This window comes from Dasypus novemcinctus, chromosome 25, assembly GCF_030445035.2.
Source record: "Dasypus novemcinctus isolate mDasNov1 chromosome 25, mDasNov1.1.hap2, whole genome shotgun sequence".
Classification (NCBI taxonomy): Eukaryota; Metazoa; Chordata; class Mammalia; order Cingulata; family Dasypodidae; genus Dasypus; species Dasypus novemcinctus.
The window spans coordinates 2,178,837-2,193,916 of NC_080697.1; the positions used below are offsets into that span (position 1 = coordinate 2,178,837).

Below are 15,080 nucleotides of genomic sequence, written 5' to 3' on the forward strand. Positions count from 1 at the left end.
TGGGTCTGTGGGTGTAGGAGAGATCTTCTGGGAGCAGTTAAGGATTTCCTCGGCCTGCAGTCAGCAGACACGCTCTGCTGGGGAGGATGGCCTCGGTTTGGTATCTACATGCCCCACCTCTCAGGTGGCCTTCAGCTCTGCCCGGACGGCTGGAGCAACGCCTTAGCCCTGCTCAACCGGGCAGTGTCACGTCACTGCTGGAAAGGCCCTAGAAGGCAGTGCCAGTACAGATTTATAACCTTGAGTGTGCTGGAGAGGTTCGTATTTTGCTAGTTTTGATTTCCTAACTCCACTTTTCTTGGCACCACTTTGGAGAATGGCTTTCAATTCCAGAGCAGCCACCAGCTGTGTGCCTTCAGACAGCTTCCCCAAACTTTCTGAGCCTTAGTGTCTTCGTTTGTAAAGTAGGGATGAAAGTAGAATGAAAATTACCAGGTAGAGTCGCTGCTGCCACTGTTGAATTAGATAATGTGTGTGAAGGTGCTTACCTGGTGTGCTTCCTCGACATTAGTCTCTAGCCCACCATGATTTTCCAATTACTAGTCTACTGAGATTCTGTAAAATGGTGGTTCTCTTTTCATGTCTGCATTTCAGTTATTTTTAAATGCATGTTCAGTTTTCAGTAAATAGGAATATGCATGTAGTCTAAACAATTAAATAATATTGCAGGCTTTGAAATGAAGCCAGCAGTCTCTTCCCACCCAATCCCCCACCAGTTTTTAACACTTTAGTTTCCCACCCCCAAATTTAGCTCGGTATTTACAAATAATACCTTTGCGCTGGAGTTTCTTGTTGCTGTTGTTTTTTTTAAGACATTCTCTTCGTTCTTACAGTGGAATATGAGAGTTTAGCTTTCTTACGCCTCTTTTCTCGTACCCGGCACAGCCTCACGTGTGTGCACACACACGCATCCCCAGCCTTTCAGTCGATGGGCACGCCAGCTCTGCTGAAGCAGAACTCACGTGGACTTACAGCATCCTATAATTCTGTATTCTTGTACAACTCTTTATTTTTCCTGGAGATATTAATTGTCTCATTTTTTTGTTGACTTAACATTTTTATGAACTTATCACTTGTTCACCCAATATTCTTACAGAACTTGTTAAAACTGCTCTTACTGTAGTTGGACACTAAGGTGACCGGCCTGGTGCGTTGTTGTCTTGGAGCCATCCTGCTTGGCTGTGGGTCCCCTCGCTCTTGCCACCATCGCTCCAAGATGCCATTCTCATCTCCCCTGTCCCGGGACCCATCCCTAGAGCATGAGGGGAAAGTACAGGAGAATGTCAGCTAACGCGTGTGACAGGACAAGAGAATTAAATCCTCCATATTTCTCCTCCTCATAAAAATGACGAAGGCAAGAATCATCGTGGCTAAACCGCTGAGGTAAACCACTGAGGCAGCGGCTCTGGGGAAGCTTGGCCCTGGGCCAGAGCAGCGCCGCAGGCTGGTCATTGTCGCCTAGAATTACGGGTAGGAAGTAGTTTCCTTCAGAATTGTGAAGGCATTATTTCATCATCTTCCAGTTTCCGGTATGGCTGTTGAGAAATCCAGAGTCATAGCCTGATTATTTTTCTCTCCAGATTGTAAATGGTTTGTTTGTTTTATTTTCTTTCTGGAAGTTCTTGAGATTCTCTCTTTATCCCTGGTGTTTTAAAATTTCATGGTTGATGTCGTTTTTCCTTTATTGTGCTGGGCACATGGTCTGTCATTTTAATCTGGAAATTTATGTCCTTCAGTACTGGAAAATTTTGTACATTGCTTCTTTGGAAACGTCATCACCTTCTTTTAAAAATTGTACCCTTTTCCTGGAACTTCTGTTGGACTTCATGGATTGATGCTTTAATTTTCTTAACTTTTTAAATCCTTTGTGTTTTCTTAACGGTCATTACCCCTTTTGTACTATGACCTCAACTTTGTTTTCCAGCCCTCTTTGTGAAATTTAAATTTGTTATTTAAACACTTTATAAGTTCATTCTTGTTTTCTGAATGTTTATTTTTTATACCACCCTGTTCTTGGTTTTTGGGTACACTATCCATCCTCCAAAACTCTAATGGGAATTTTTCTCTTCCAGTTTTTGTTTGCTCTCCTTTATCTGTTTGATTCCTTTTGACTCTAGCCTTTTGCTGGTGAGGCACAAAAGTTGCTCGAAAGTAATGTAGATGCCGTTTGACAACCATCGCGACCCACAGAGCTGATTCCATGTGGAGCTGTTAGGGTGGGGTAACCCCGATTTTTAATATCTGTCCATTCTTAAGCCTGTCATCATTGGGGGACACAAATAGGGAAGGGGTCTGGGGGGTGTTTCATCATCCAGTGTGGGCAGCTTCCAGTTAGTGTCCTTGTTTTCGTCCTGCACCTTCACCTGCTGTCAGCTGGGTCTCAGAGTCCTTATCCTCTCTGATTTATTTTCCCAGAGTAAACTTCTCGACTTCGGCAGAGGCAGGGAAGGGGGCAATGGTCGCCCACCTCCTGGTTCAGCGCCTCGGCCCAGCCTCCCGTGCTCCACCCGCTCTTCACCCTGGCCCCAGCGGTCCCTGCCGCCTCCTGTCCCTAAGCTTTTTGTGCGTTTGTCTGGCTCTGCTCCTTAGATGCCTTACCCCAAGGAGGGCTGGGCTTTCCATCTTGCTCTTGTAGAGTCTTTGCCACTTCTGCTTTGCATCTCATAAATTTTTGTTGGCATGGCTTGCTTGCTGTTATTTTCTCTCCTGTGTTTGTGTGTTTATATCTGTTTATTACTTTGCTGTCGTGTAGGTAGGGTTTTGGAGGCAGGAGAGATAATGCATGTATTTTCCTCTGCTGCATTTCACCAGATGCCTCCTCTCCTTTTGTCCTTTTCACCCTCACTGCAGCCCCTTCCCTGTACTTACTCTAACTGGGTGTCAGCTCACCTCAGAATCCTGCTCACTCCAATCCCGTCCTCTAAATGACAGCTGCATTTACAGGGGCTGTGGGAGGAGAAGGGGTTGACGGCTCAGCCCCCCCGGCGCTTGTCTGGAATAGTCCACCGGCAGCTCCACACTCAGCCAGGTGGTCCTCCTTGACCTGGCCGAGTCCTTAGGCACTTCTGGGCCAGACGCGGCAGAAGGTCAGTACTGGTTCTGGGTTTGAGCTGACCTGGAGCAGCGTGAGTCGACTTGGTGAAGGAGACCCCCAGGTCGGCTCCTGTGAGGCCTGCGCAGCCTCCGCCGCCTGGTCAGGGCCTTCAGCGCCCGCGTCTCACTCCTTGGGCAAGCGGACCTCTGGGGGCCGGGCTGAAGCGCCGTGCGGCCGTGCTCCCTGCTGCTCTGGGTCGTCACCCCAGCTCTACCCGACACCCCTCCTCGAGTAACTTGCCTGAAACGTCAGCTCGGTCATCGCAGGCTCCCAGCCTCTGTTGCTTAGTGAAGAAGCCGTGCCTGATTTCCACGCTCCCTTTGTGTTCACGGCTCCGTCACTGCGTCGTCTTGGGAGCTGTTTCCCACTAGTCAGGTGAACGCGTTGTCTTCCCCTCAGGTGTGTCTGTGTCCTCAGCTTCCATCCCTTTGAGCCTCCCTGAGCACCTCTCGGGTGCTGTCCCAGGAGATTAGCCGGAAGGATCCTGCCCTCCTATTCAGACCCCTGAGGGTCCAGCCCCTCTGACCACCCAGTCCCACCTCCACCCAGTGGTGTAGCACCGTGGTTTTCAGTACTTCTCGCTGTCATTTATTACAGGAAATGATTATCTTTTCATGTGAAAGTCTGGATTAAGCTAAAAGTTAAAGACCGTGTACCAAAGGCAGGTGCGCTGTGAGGCGCGTTCATGCTCTGGCTCGTTCACTCTCGTAACCACCACTCACGCTCTGCAGAGCTGCGCTGCCGGTTTTGTGGCTGAGAACAGTGGACCGGGTGAGGAGCTCTGCGTCTGGGACGCACCTGCTCCTTCCGTCCTGCCGCAGCCAGGCCACCTGCGCGTTAAGACGGAGGCCACCGGTGGCGTCCCTCTGCTCCAGGCCCTGCGGGGAGGAGCCTCGTGCGCCCGCGCGGGCAGAGCCAGGCCGGGCTCCGGGCCGCAGCATGGGCTGAGGTCGGCCGCGGGGGTCCCGGAGCCCGGGCCTGCCTCGCGGCGGCAGGAGCACGGCGGACGGCTGGGGCGTGGGGCAGAGCCGGGTCGGGGACGGCAGGCGCAGCCAAGGCGGCTGTCGAGGCCTCGGCCACGGGCACTGGGCGGCGTTGGCTCCTGACCCCCAGGCCCCCTTCGTCTGTGTCCCCTGTCGACTCGTGAGCCGCGGGCCGCGCTCTGAGACACACCGTGCTGTGGGGATTCCACGCTGTTTGGGGCTCTAGGAAGCGCAGCAGGGCGCAGCATTTAAAGACCGCCCTCGAGGGTCCCCCGGTTCTTATTTCTAGGCCTTCACTTGCAGTCACGACGTCAAGTGCGTCAGTGAAGAGCTGTGCGCTTTCTCTTGTTCTTCGCTTATAGACATTAAAACTCCAGTGCTGGAAAATAGAACTTCCGTTTTTTGAACGGGAAGCTTTCTAATGCCACCGCCGCCTCTTCCCGCTCTCTTGCTTGCCGTCCTCACCCTCAGCTTCCCTCTTCCTTCAGGCTCCTCACCGGCTCCAGGGCTCCGTCGCTTTCTTGAAGACGCTGCTGTGCCCACCTCCTCGACCCCGACCCCTGAGGCCTGACCTGCCGCCTGGTGAGTCTCGGGGAGGGCAGGGCTGTGGGGCGAGGATCTAGGCGCCCCGTCGTTGTCGTTGCTCATCGAGCCCGATTCAGCTCCCGTAAAATGGGCCCGGCCTAAAGGTCCTTTCTGCACGCGTCAGCCCTTCAGACCAAGCTGCCCAGAAAGGGCGTTGGCGCTGTTGCTTGGCGACGGCTCTAAACGGGCCACCCTCGGCGAGGCTGACGCAGGCCCCGCGCTGAGGCAGGTCCAGGGGTGGCGGCTGGACCGTGGCGCCTGCCCGGCAGCCGGCGCCTTGGAGCCCGTCCTTTCCTGGAGCAGTCGTCCCTCTGGCCGCTCCCAGCTGTGACAGGCTGGTCAGGGCCAGGCGGGGGCCTTCAAGGGTGTCCCCCACTTTTAGGTGGAGGAGGACGGCCGAGCCTCACAACAGCGGCAGAAAACCAAGTGCGACTGCGTCGCTCGTGAGTTCCCTCCTGCGGGCGGGGCACGGCCTGGGGCTCAGCCCCGCAGCCCCAGAGCCCGGCGCCTTCAGCGCATCTCGGCACCGGTGCGCGGGCCGCCATTCCATGGTGGTTTCTGTGCCGGCATCTTGGCACGATTTAAAAAACCAAATACTGCTTTAAAGACCAGCAGGAGGGCAGACGAGAACTAGACAAAGAGGTAGACACACTGAATAATCCGATCTCTCTTGTCCTTCATGCCTTGATCAGAGTTTGGACATTTCTTTTTTTATATGTATCTGTAGAAATCCATCAGGTGTCCATCACAAAGAGACCTTTAACCAACTTAAGAAGAGCTTTTATAGGACACCGTCTCAACTATGATCCAGTAAAAACAGAAATAAATACGATAATGCTCACCACCACCCTCAGCTGTGACTGTTTAGAAATTAAACATACACTCCTAGATGATTACTGGATCAAAGAAGGATTTAAAACGGAGGTTAGAAACTGCCTGGAAAGAAATGAAAAGGAAAATACTTTATCCTAAACCTATGGGCCTTGGCAAAAGAGGGCGCAGAGGAAAATGTGTGACCCGCAACGGTGGTGACATTAAGGAGGGGAGAGGAAAAATAAAGGCGATGAAGGAATCATTTAAAAAAGTTTGGAGAAATACAACACATTAAACCAAAAGAAAGCAGAAAGAGGAAAATATGCCTAAATTTAATGAAGTAGGAAACAAACCAAAATGTCAGGAAGGTATATAAATTTAATTTAGTCTTGGGGGAAGACTAAAATAGAAATTTAAAATATGTATCATCAGAGAGAAATGTTTGAGCAAATCTCGGCACTTCCATTTGGTGGAATATTATGCAGCCGTTAGCATTGTCCTAAAGTATTTGTAAGGTTGGGGTGATGGAAAAGTCTTGGGAATGGACAGTGGCGATGGTAGCACGACATTGTGAGTGTCGTTGGCAGCGCTGAAGTGTATCCTTAAAAGTAGATAAAGTGGGAAATTATGTGTTGTATATTGTTACCACAATGAAGAAAGGATCTGTAAGAGAGTTGAGTGAAATGCTTATGTCAAGTGGAAAAACAGAATAAAAACCTGTATTATAATACGATCTCAACCGCGGACGTGAATGCAATCTCCCGCCCTCTCCTCTTCCCAAGTCCTGAAGAGACTTGAGCCTGGAAAGAGTGTCACAATACCACGGCGGGAGTGACGTAACGGTACACGCGCCAACACGGGTGAGCTTGAAAACATCACGCTAAGGGGAAGAAGCCAGTCACTTAGGCCACACCTTGTACGAGTCCATTTATAAGAAACGCCCAGAACGGGCAAATCTGTGGGGACAGAAGCAGATCAGCGACTGCCTGGTGCTGCGCTGATGAAAACACCCGAAAATGGTGGCGGCCGCAGAGCTCTGTGGGCCCCCTGAGGCCCCCTGCCTGTGAACGTGTCTAAATGAAGCTGCTTCAGACTAAGTCTGTGGTTCTCCTCTTGCTTGCCACCTCTTCTGTAATTTCCAGATTTTCTACTTGTAAATTATGCATTGCCTTTATATGGAAACCTAAAGTAAAAAACACCTCAAAGGAAAGATGTTAACTGGCCTTTGAAGGAAAAGGCAATGATAATAAACAATTGTTAGCCTACCTTCCGGGGTGACAGGAGGCTGACGCCAGCGACCATGAGCTGGAGGGCGGCTGAGCCTTCAGGGACGTCCAGGAAGAGCTCGGGGCTTCCTCTGCCGCTGTGGAACTCGCCCGGCATTTGGCCGGGGCTCTCCTGGACAGGCGCACGTCCCCGCTAAGCACTCGGTCCCTGAAAACCGAGTCTAATAAATATTCCTAAAGGCGCCGGGCTCCTGTCCACGTGCTGGAGCTGGAAGCCCTGGCCCGCCCACTTCCCGGCGGTGCCCACCTCCCGGCCTGTCCACCCCCCAGTGGTGCCCCTCCCTGGTGGTGCCCGCCTCCTGGTCCGCCCACCCCCCACGGTGCCCACCTCCCAGCGGTGTTCCCCTCCCGGCCTGCCCCCCTCCTGGCCTGCCAACCCCCCACAGTGCCCACCTCCCAGCAGTGTCCCCCTCCCGGCCCGCCCACCTCCTGGTCCGCCCACCCCCTACAGTGTCCACCTCCTGGCGGTGCCCACGCCCTGGCGGTGCCCGCTGGACCTGCCCTCTGGGCAGTGTCTGGCTTTCTGCCCTCAGCCCCGTGTGTGCAGCGAGTTCTTTTAACTGAAACTGAAGTGCCCTTCTGAACAGAGGCATCCGCCCGCAGGTTTGAAGATGGGAAACTCCTACGCTGGACAGCTGAAGAGCACCCGGTTCGAGGAGGTGCTGCACAGCTCCATCGAGGCGTCGCTGCGCTCCAGCAGCCTGGCGCCCAGGCCCGTCTTCTCCCAGCTGTACCTGGAGGCCGAGCAGCAGCTCTCCGCCCTGGAAGGTAGGGCACGCGCCTTTCTCTTACTGTGCCGCAGAGCTTGGGGTGGTTTCCTCTTCTGCACCGTGCGGAAGAGAATTATTAGAGAAAGGAAATTGCACGTGCATTCTTACTAGGCTAAAATTAAAATAAGTTTCAGGAGTGCAAAGAGCCTTAAAGTTGCAAGGAAGGGAATTATTCATTGAGCAAATAGGGAGGAAGGAGGAGGCTGCGCTAGGCTGTTCTGATTGCTGGTGAGCCTCCTTGTTGCTTAGACTTTTGCCACAGATTTGCCATTTTCACTGGGCGAGCACTGTCGGCTGGCCTGAGCACACCACAGCTCTTGTGACCCACGTCCATGGCCAGATCTTGGCGATGCCGTCTTGGTAGTTTCTCCTCGTGAGATTGGCAGTATTGAGGAGCACATTTTAAAATGTGCCAAGAATAAAAAAATGAATTATTCTCAAGCATGGGGGCGACTTTAGGGCTTAATTATCTAAGAAATAAAGTAATTATTTTTAAACCATTAGTTTGTATTTTTTATATTTGTGTATTTTTAGGTCAAAAGTAATTCCATGACCAACCGTAGAATTAGTTACTGTTATTGAGGTTTTCTAAGTTTGTCTTTCACTTGCAGTTTACCTGTGGTGTTCACTTAGTTATTGCAGTGAAAGAGGGTTTAAAATGAATTGATTAATTAAATAAGAAAGTGTGCAGTGTGCCATGGTCACAATGTGTGTGTGACTGTGTGTGACTGTACACGTGTGTGTGACATGTTTGTGTGTATATGACCATGGACATGTGTTTGTGTAGGCCTACTTACACATGTGTATGATGATCATGTGTGTATGACCATGCAGGAACACGCACACATGTGTATACCACTGTGTGAATGTGTGTGACTGTATGTGTATGCATGTTTGTGTATATGACCATGTGTGAATGTATGTATGTGCCGATGACTGTATGTTACTTGTGTGTATGTGTATGACTGAATGTGTGCGTGTGTGTATGACTGTGCACACATGTGTGCATGACTGCATGCGCGTAAGACTATATGGCTGAGTTTGTATGTGTTTGTGTGTATATGACTTACGTGTGTGTATGACTGCACACGTGTGTATGACTGTTACTTGTATGTCTGTCTATATGAACGTGCATGTGTGTATATGGCTGTACTTGTGCATGTGTGTGCATATATGATGGTGTGAGTGTGCACATGTGTTTGTACATGGCGTACATGTGTGAATGCGTGTTTGTACACAGCTGTACGTGTGTGCGCATGCATGTTTGTACACGGCCGTACGTGTGTGTGTGCCAGGGGCTCTGGGCCTGGGGTGGCCACACACGAGGAGGAGGAGGCTTGGGCGCTGCCGGGCTGCCTGGTTGGCGTGGTCGGTGCCCTGAAGGCCTGGCCAGGCCAGGGCTGAGGGCTGCTCTGGCCGTGCGCAGTGGGCCTGGGACCAGCCTCCCCCGGGGGCCCGGGTTCTCTGGCAGCCGCACTGGCCGTCGTGTGCTGGGCGTGGGGGGAGACGGTCGCAGGCTGGTGTGGGCTCACTGCAGGCGGGAGGCCGAACGAAAGGCGTCCTTAAGCCCCGCAGACGCAGAGCGTCGGTGCCGGTGACAGCTCAGTGACAGCCGCTGCAGAGTAATCCTGGAGGACTTTTGAGGGGCACTCGGAGCCCGCCGAGAGCTTCGCCTCCATGAGCTAAAGCCGTGGAATCCCTGGATTTGGGAAGGTCGAGAGGGGTTTGGGTGGCGTAGGTGCTGCAACGCGGAGGGCTGTGTGCTGGGCGCTGGGGCCCAGAGCGGGAAGGGACAGGCGTGAGGGTGCTTCCGCGGAGGCCCTGGGGCCTGGGCGGCTGGCCGGCCGCTGCCCGCAGCTTGTGCGGCCTTCGCAGGGCGTGAACACAGTGCCGCTCGCTCAAGGCTCTCACCTGTCCAGCAGGTGCGGCAGAGGTGCACGGAGACTGCTTTTTAGTGGGGACGCAGGTAGGCTGGGCTGGGGGCTGTCCCGTGCGCCCTGTGTCAGCCGGAGCCGCTTCCTGGTCTGAGAAGCTGTCTGTGTGTCTGTCAGGCCTCCTGCCTCAGGCAGTCTTTCCTCGGTGGTGGCACTCAGGCTGGTTTCGGGCAGCTGCTGCTGCTCGGGCCTTACATGCTGTGGGTCGTGAGGCTGCGTCGTGGGCTTCGCACTTCACGCTTTGAATTTGGGGTTGTACAGCCTCCTTCTAGGGTAAAAGAAAACCTTTCGTTTTTAATTTATTTTGTTTTTTTAATTAAAAACGACCCAAAGAGCAAAACAAATGCCAGCCAGAATTTCGGGATAGATGTTTATTCCACAGCATGTGGGTAGATCCTCCTGCGTGTTAGATGCTGGTCAAGAGGGGCCCGGAGGGGCTAGAGCCAGAAGCCCCCGAGTCCACTGGTTTTTACGGGGAGCCCTGGGGACGCGCGCCTGCCTCTGCCCTCGCCTGGTGCGTCCAGCGCGACCTTTGGCCTTGAGCCCCATGGGCTGTCTGGGCTCTGAGCGCTTCCTCTTTTACTCCGTCTGGGACCCGGGATGCTGGGAGCTGCTCGCTCTAGTTTCCCAGGGGTTTTCTTCCCCTCTCACTCGCGTCTCTACCACCCCCTTCTGATCCCGGGGGTGCTGGCTGAGGGACCCCAAGGCCTGCCCCCCCTGGCTGGCCCCTGGGTTCGTGCTACTGAACGCGCCACGCTGTGGTTCGCGGCAGGAAGCAGCGCCTGCCGCGTCCCCGTGCTCCCTGGTCGTCTTCCTGTGCCTGTGTGTGCCCACTCAGGAGGACGGGACACCGAGGCCCTGCCTTGGGCCATGCCGCCGTGTGTGTGCCCACGCCAGCTTGAGCTTGTCAGCTCCTCTTTTCTCCCGTGGTGCCTTTAAAATGGCCATAGCAGCCAAGAAAAGCCACCGGGCAAGTCGTGTTCCCAGCACTGGTTAAATCCTGTCTGGAATATTCTGTGTAATTCTGAGGGCCGTGTTTTCCCATTACGTCACAACTCGAAGTGACCTTGGAGTTCAACTGGACTAACCGTCCCATTTTAGGGATGCAGGATGTGAGGCGGGAGACGCGTGGTAACTGGCTGCACAGGCGCCCCAGGTCTGACCTCGTCCCACTGCCCACGCGTCCACCACCAGGCCTAAAACCCCACTGCCCACTGGGGGGAGGGGAGAGAAGGGCGGCTGCGAAATGAGCGTGGAAAGAGGAGACGGAGGATCAGAACGCCCCCCGCCCGGCTGCTGGACGTGAGCGCGGTCATAACTGGAGAGATGGGGTTGGGGGCTGTGTGTTAAATGGCATCTAAAGTTAGGTAAGTTGAGAACGGCCACTGCACGCCGTTAACAGAGGCTGGCGGCTTTGAAACGTCGCTCCAGGAACCCCCTTTCCCACCCGTGCTGGGGAGCGAGTGCCCCTTGCGCGCTCCGTGTGGCAAGCCTCGCCTGGCTCTGCGCTGTCAGCGTCGCGGGGAGCACAGGGACGGGCAGACGCTCGAAGCTGGCTTTAAGCCGTGGCGGCGGCTGCGCGCAGGGCGGCAGGGTTTCCTCGTGCCATGCGCCCGCAGCACCGTTTCGCCTTTGAGGAGCTCCCTGAGGTGCCCCTGGTCTGGCCGGCTCAGAAGGCCTGGCCGCGGCTCTTGGGGACAGGCTCGGGTTTGTTTCTAGCGGGGCCGGCAGGCGTTTCCCCTGGCGGGGTCGACGCTCTCTTCGGGGCTCTGAGCGGCGCAGTGCTGTCTTCCGGACGGGGCAGTGCGGCACAGTGGTGGCGTCCATGGGCACGAGCGGTGTGGGCTGTCGCCGGACCTCGGGCCCCGCTTTCCTTACCTGTGAATGGTCTATTTATCATGCACGGCACGTCGCACACGGGGTCTCCCGGTGCTTTGCTCTCGGTGCTCGTCCACGCGGCTCGTGCCCGGGCGTGTGCGCAGATACGCGGCTGCTGCATAGGGAGGGCCCGGGAGGGAGCCTGTCTGCACGTGGCCTCGGGCGACACTCGAGCCGGCGTGCCTCAGTTTCCCTCCAGTAGAGGAAGTGTGCAGGGCCCGCCTGCGGTGTTTTCGTGGGGTCGAGACACCATTAAATCGCTGATGCGCCGTGTCCTGTGGAAACGGAAGTGGAACTGCCCTGCTCATCGCTCGCCTTCCTACGTCTAGCTGGTCGCCGAGGAGACAACGAGGAAGAAGAGGAAGAGGGGGATGGGGGCTTGGAGCCCAGCAGCCCCCCTACCCCCTTCCAGACGCAGCCCGCGCCCCCCGGATGCTGCACCGCTGACGGTAAGCCCCGGGTCTCGGCTCAGCGTGGGCGGGCCTGGGAGCCGCGCTCTGGTCCGCTGGGTGCTTGAGCCCAGAACTCCCCTCTCCAGCGCCGACCCGCGGGCGCAGCGGGTGTACCCTGCCTGCTGCTGGCCCTGCGCCGCCGCCGAACCGGCCAATTTGCTTGCAGGCACCGAGGCTCGGAGGCCCGGCATGGTGGCCACTGGGCTCGTGCGGGTGTGGGTGCTGCCCGCAGACGCGCAGCTCCAACAGCCGCCCTGCCTGTCCGCGCTCCCGGCAGCGGGCGGGTGTGGCTTAGTGACCTGAAAGAACCACTGCGCCTGTTCTGGAAATAGGAAAGGCCCAAGAGCCCAGCTCCAGGGGGCTGTGCTGGGGGGTTGGCGGGCGAGGCACGTGGGCACCGAGGAGAAGCTCCAGTCAGGCGGTCAGGGAAGGCTTCCTGGAGGAGGTGGTCCCTTAGCTGGGTTTTGAGGATTAGTAGGAGTTAGCCAGGAGGGTGTGCGAGGTTTGGGGGAAGCTGAGGAGCTCCAGGGAGAGGAAGTAGCTCCTTGAAGTTAGTGAAGGCAGGGGCTGCGGGCAGCAGGGCAGGGCCGAGACGGGCTGACTGGCCTGAGCGTGATGGCCAGCGGGGGTGGGTGCTGAGTAGGGGTGGGGGTGCTGGCCGGGAGGTGGTGCTGGGCAGGGGTGGGGGTGCTGGCCGGGGCGGGGGGTGCTGGGCGGGGGTGCCGGCCGGGGCGGGGGTTTTGCTGGCCAGCAGGGCAGACAGGATGCTGGGTGGGTAGGGGTACTGGGTGTGAAGGTGCTGGCTGGTGGGGTTGCTGGCTGATGGAGGGTGCTGGCCGGGGGGGGAGTGTTGGGCAGGGGTGCCGGCCAGGGTTGGGGGGGTGTTTGCTGGCCAGCAGGGCAGGGAGGGTGCTGGGTGGGTAGGGGTGCTGGGCGTGGAGGTGCTGGCTGATGGGGGGTGCTGGACGGGGCGGGGGTGAATTCGGGTGCTGCCCGGGGATGCCCTGGGCAGCGGCGAGCGCTGTGAGGCACGCCTGCCCTCCTGGCTGGGTCGAGGCCTTGGGAGACCCCCGGCTCCCGTGACTGCCCACGCCAAGGGGCGGGGCCAGGCTGGGCGTCGGGGCTCACCTGCCCGGGCTCTCGTCCTCGGCTCCGCTGAGCCTCCTGGGGCGGCGCCGCGTTCCCCAGCCCCGCAGGCTGCCCAGCTCGGCCTCTGTCCTCGCTGCTCTCCCCGCCGCGTCCCTCCCGAGGGCGAGTCCGCCGAGGGGCCGAGGGGCCTTCAGGTGGGCACGCCCGCCGGGGTAGCTGGGATGGAGGCGCTGCGCCCCCCCAGGCCCTCAGCTGTCACCGCTCCCCTCCCCAGGACAGCCACCGAGGCCTCTTCAGATCCTCAACCTTTGCCCGTTTCCCATTCGTGTAAAACACTCGATGCGAAAATAGCAAATTGCTTGTAGCTCCTTAAGGATTTATGGGATGTGCGTTTTAAATTTCCCATTATTTATACTTTTTTCCTGTTGCACGGAGTTTGTACATTAATAAATACTGTGTGGCGACACCTGTAGCCATGAAATAATTAAGATTCTTAAATATCAGGATTAATTTTAAGGTAAAGCCACATCTAGAGGCGACGCTTGTCCCTGACGGCACCTGCTTGCTTCCGCCCTGTCCTGTGAACATCACTTACCTGTGTGTGCGTGACCCCTCACCTGTGTCCTGTCACCCGTGCATGTTCCATCACTCACCTGTACGTGTCCCGTCCTCTTACCTGTGCGTGTTCTGTCCCTTTACCTGCGTGTGTCCCATCACTCATCTGTGCATTTCCTGTCACTTGTGCTTGTCCTGTCACTCACCTGTGCATGTCCTGTCACCTGTGTGTGTCCTGTCACCTGTGCGTGTCCTGTCACTCACCTGTGCATATCCCATCACTCACCTGTGTGTGTCCTGTCACCAATGCATGGCCTGTCACCTGTGCATGTCCCGTCACTCACTTGTGCATGCCCTGTCGCCTTTGTGTGTCCTGTCACTCACCTGTGTCCCATCACCTGTGCGTGCCCCATTACTCACCTGTGCATGTCCCATCACCTGTGCGTGTCCCATCACTCACCTGTGCATGTCCTGTCACCTGTGCATGTCCTGTCACTCACCTGTGCATGATCCATTACCTGTGCATGTCCTGTCACCTGTGCTTTACGCTGTCACTCACCTGTGTGTGTCCTGTCACCTGTGCGTGTCCTGTTACTTGTGTGTGTCCTGTCACCTGTGTCTCTCACCTGTGTGTGTCCGGTCACCTGTGCTTACCTGTCACTCAACCTGTGTGTGTCCTGTCACCTGTGCATGTCCTGTTACTTGTGTGTATCCTGTCACCTGTGTCTCTCACCTGTGTGTGTCCTGTGACTTGTGTGTCTCGTCACCTGTGTGTGTCCTGTGACCTATGTGTCTCGTCACCTGTGTGTGTCCTGTGACCTGTGTGTGTCCCATCACTCACCTGTGTGTCCTGTCACCTGAGCATGTCCTGTCACTCACCTGTGTGTGTCTTGTCATCTGTGCGTGTCCCATCACTAACCTGTGCATGTCCCGTCACCTGTGCACGTCCCATCACCTGTAGGTGTCCCGTCACTCACCTGTGCATGTCCTGTCTGCTCCCCTAGGGTTCTGCCAGGCGGGGAAGGACCTGCGTCTCGCCTCCATCTCCAGCGAGCACCTCGACGTCCCCGCGGGCTTCGTCCTCGTGGGGGCCAAGGCGCCCAGCCTGCCAGACCACCTGCTGGTGTGCGCTGTCGACAGAAGGTTCCTGCCGGACGACTCTGGCCACAGCGCCCTCCTTGGTGAGTCCCACGTCGTGCCCGTCCGGTGGCAGCGGCCTCTGCGCAGGTGCCACACAGCCTGTCGGTCTTTCTCAGAAGAGCCATCTGTGGATGGGACGCAAACGAGACGACTTTGAAATGCACCTGCCTTCCTGCAGCGCCCTCCTTCAGTGCCATTTTTCACACGTTTACTCACTTAGCCTTCCCAAGCGCCGCCCTGCATCCAGAAGGGAGCGCCAGGCCGTGTTGATGGGGCTCCCACCTTCTCCTTGCTCCTGGGCAGTGGGGACCCCTGCAGGTGGGGGCGTGACAGTGCAGTGGGCCTTGGCTCTTTCAAGGCCTCTGCTCCTGGGCACTGTCCGTTCCCCCAGCCCGGGCCGCGTTGCTCCGACACTTCCAGAACTCCTGCTGCGTGCTCAGCTCGCTCCTCCGTGGTGGGCAGAGCCCAGGCTGCGGTTGTGCGTCCACAGCCTCCGTGTGG

At 56.4% G+C, this 15,080-nt stretch overlaps 1 protein-coding gene across 1 annotated transcript in view; it reads left to right on the forward strand.

The window, feature by feature from the left end:
* Positions 1–4,567: 4,567 nt before the first annotated feature.
* GREB1 (growth regulating estrogen receptor binding 1) overlaps positions 4,568–15,080 on the forward strand; it is an 85,197-nt gene continuing 74,684 nt past the window's right edge. The window contains exons 1-4 of the mRNA XM_058287633.1: positions 4,568–4,659; positions 7,365–7,529; positions 11,673–11,792; positions 14,444–14,620. Coding sequence (XP_058143616.1) covers positions 7,373–7,529; positions 11,673–11,792; positions 14,444–14,620 — 454 coding nt within the window. The 5' untranslated portion in view covers positions 4,568–4,659; positions 7,365–7,372. The remainder of the gene's footprint in view (positions 4,660–7,364; positions 7,530–11,672; positions 11,793–14,443; positions 14,621–15,080) is intronic.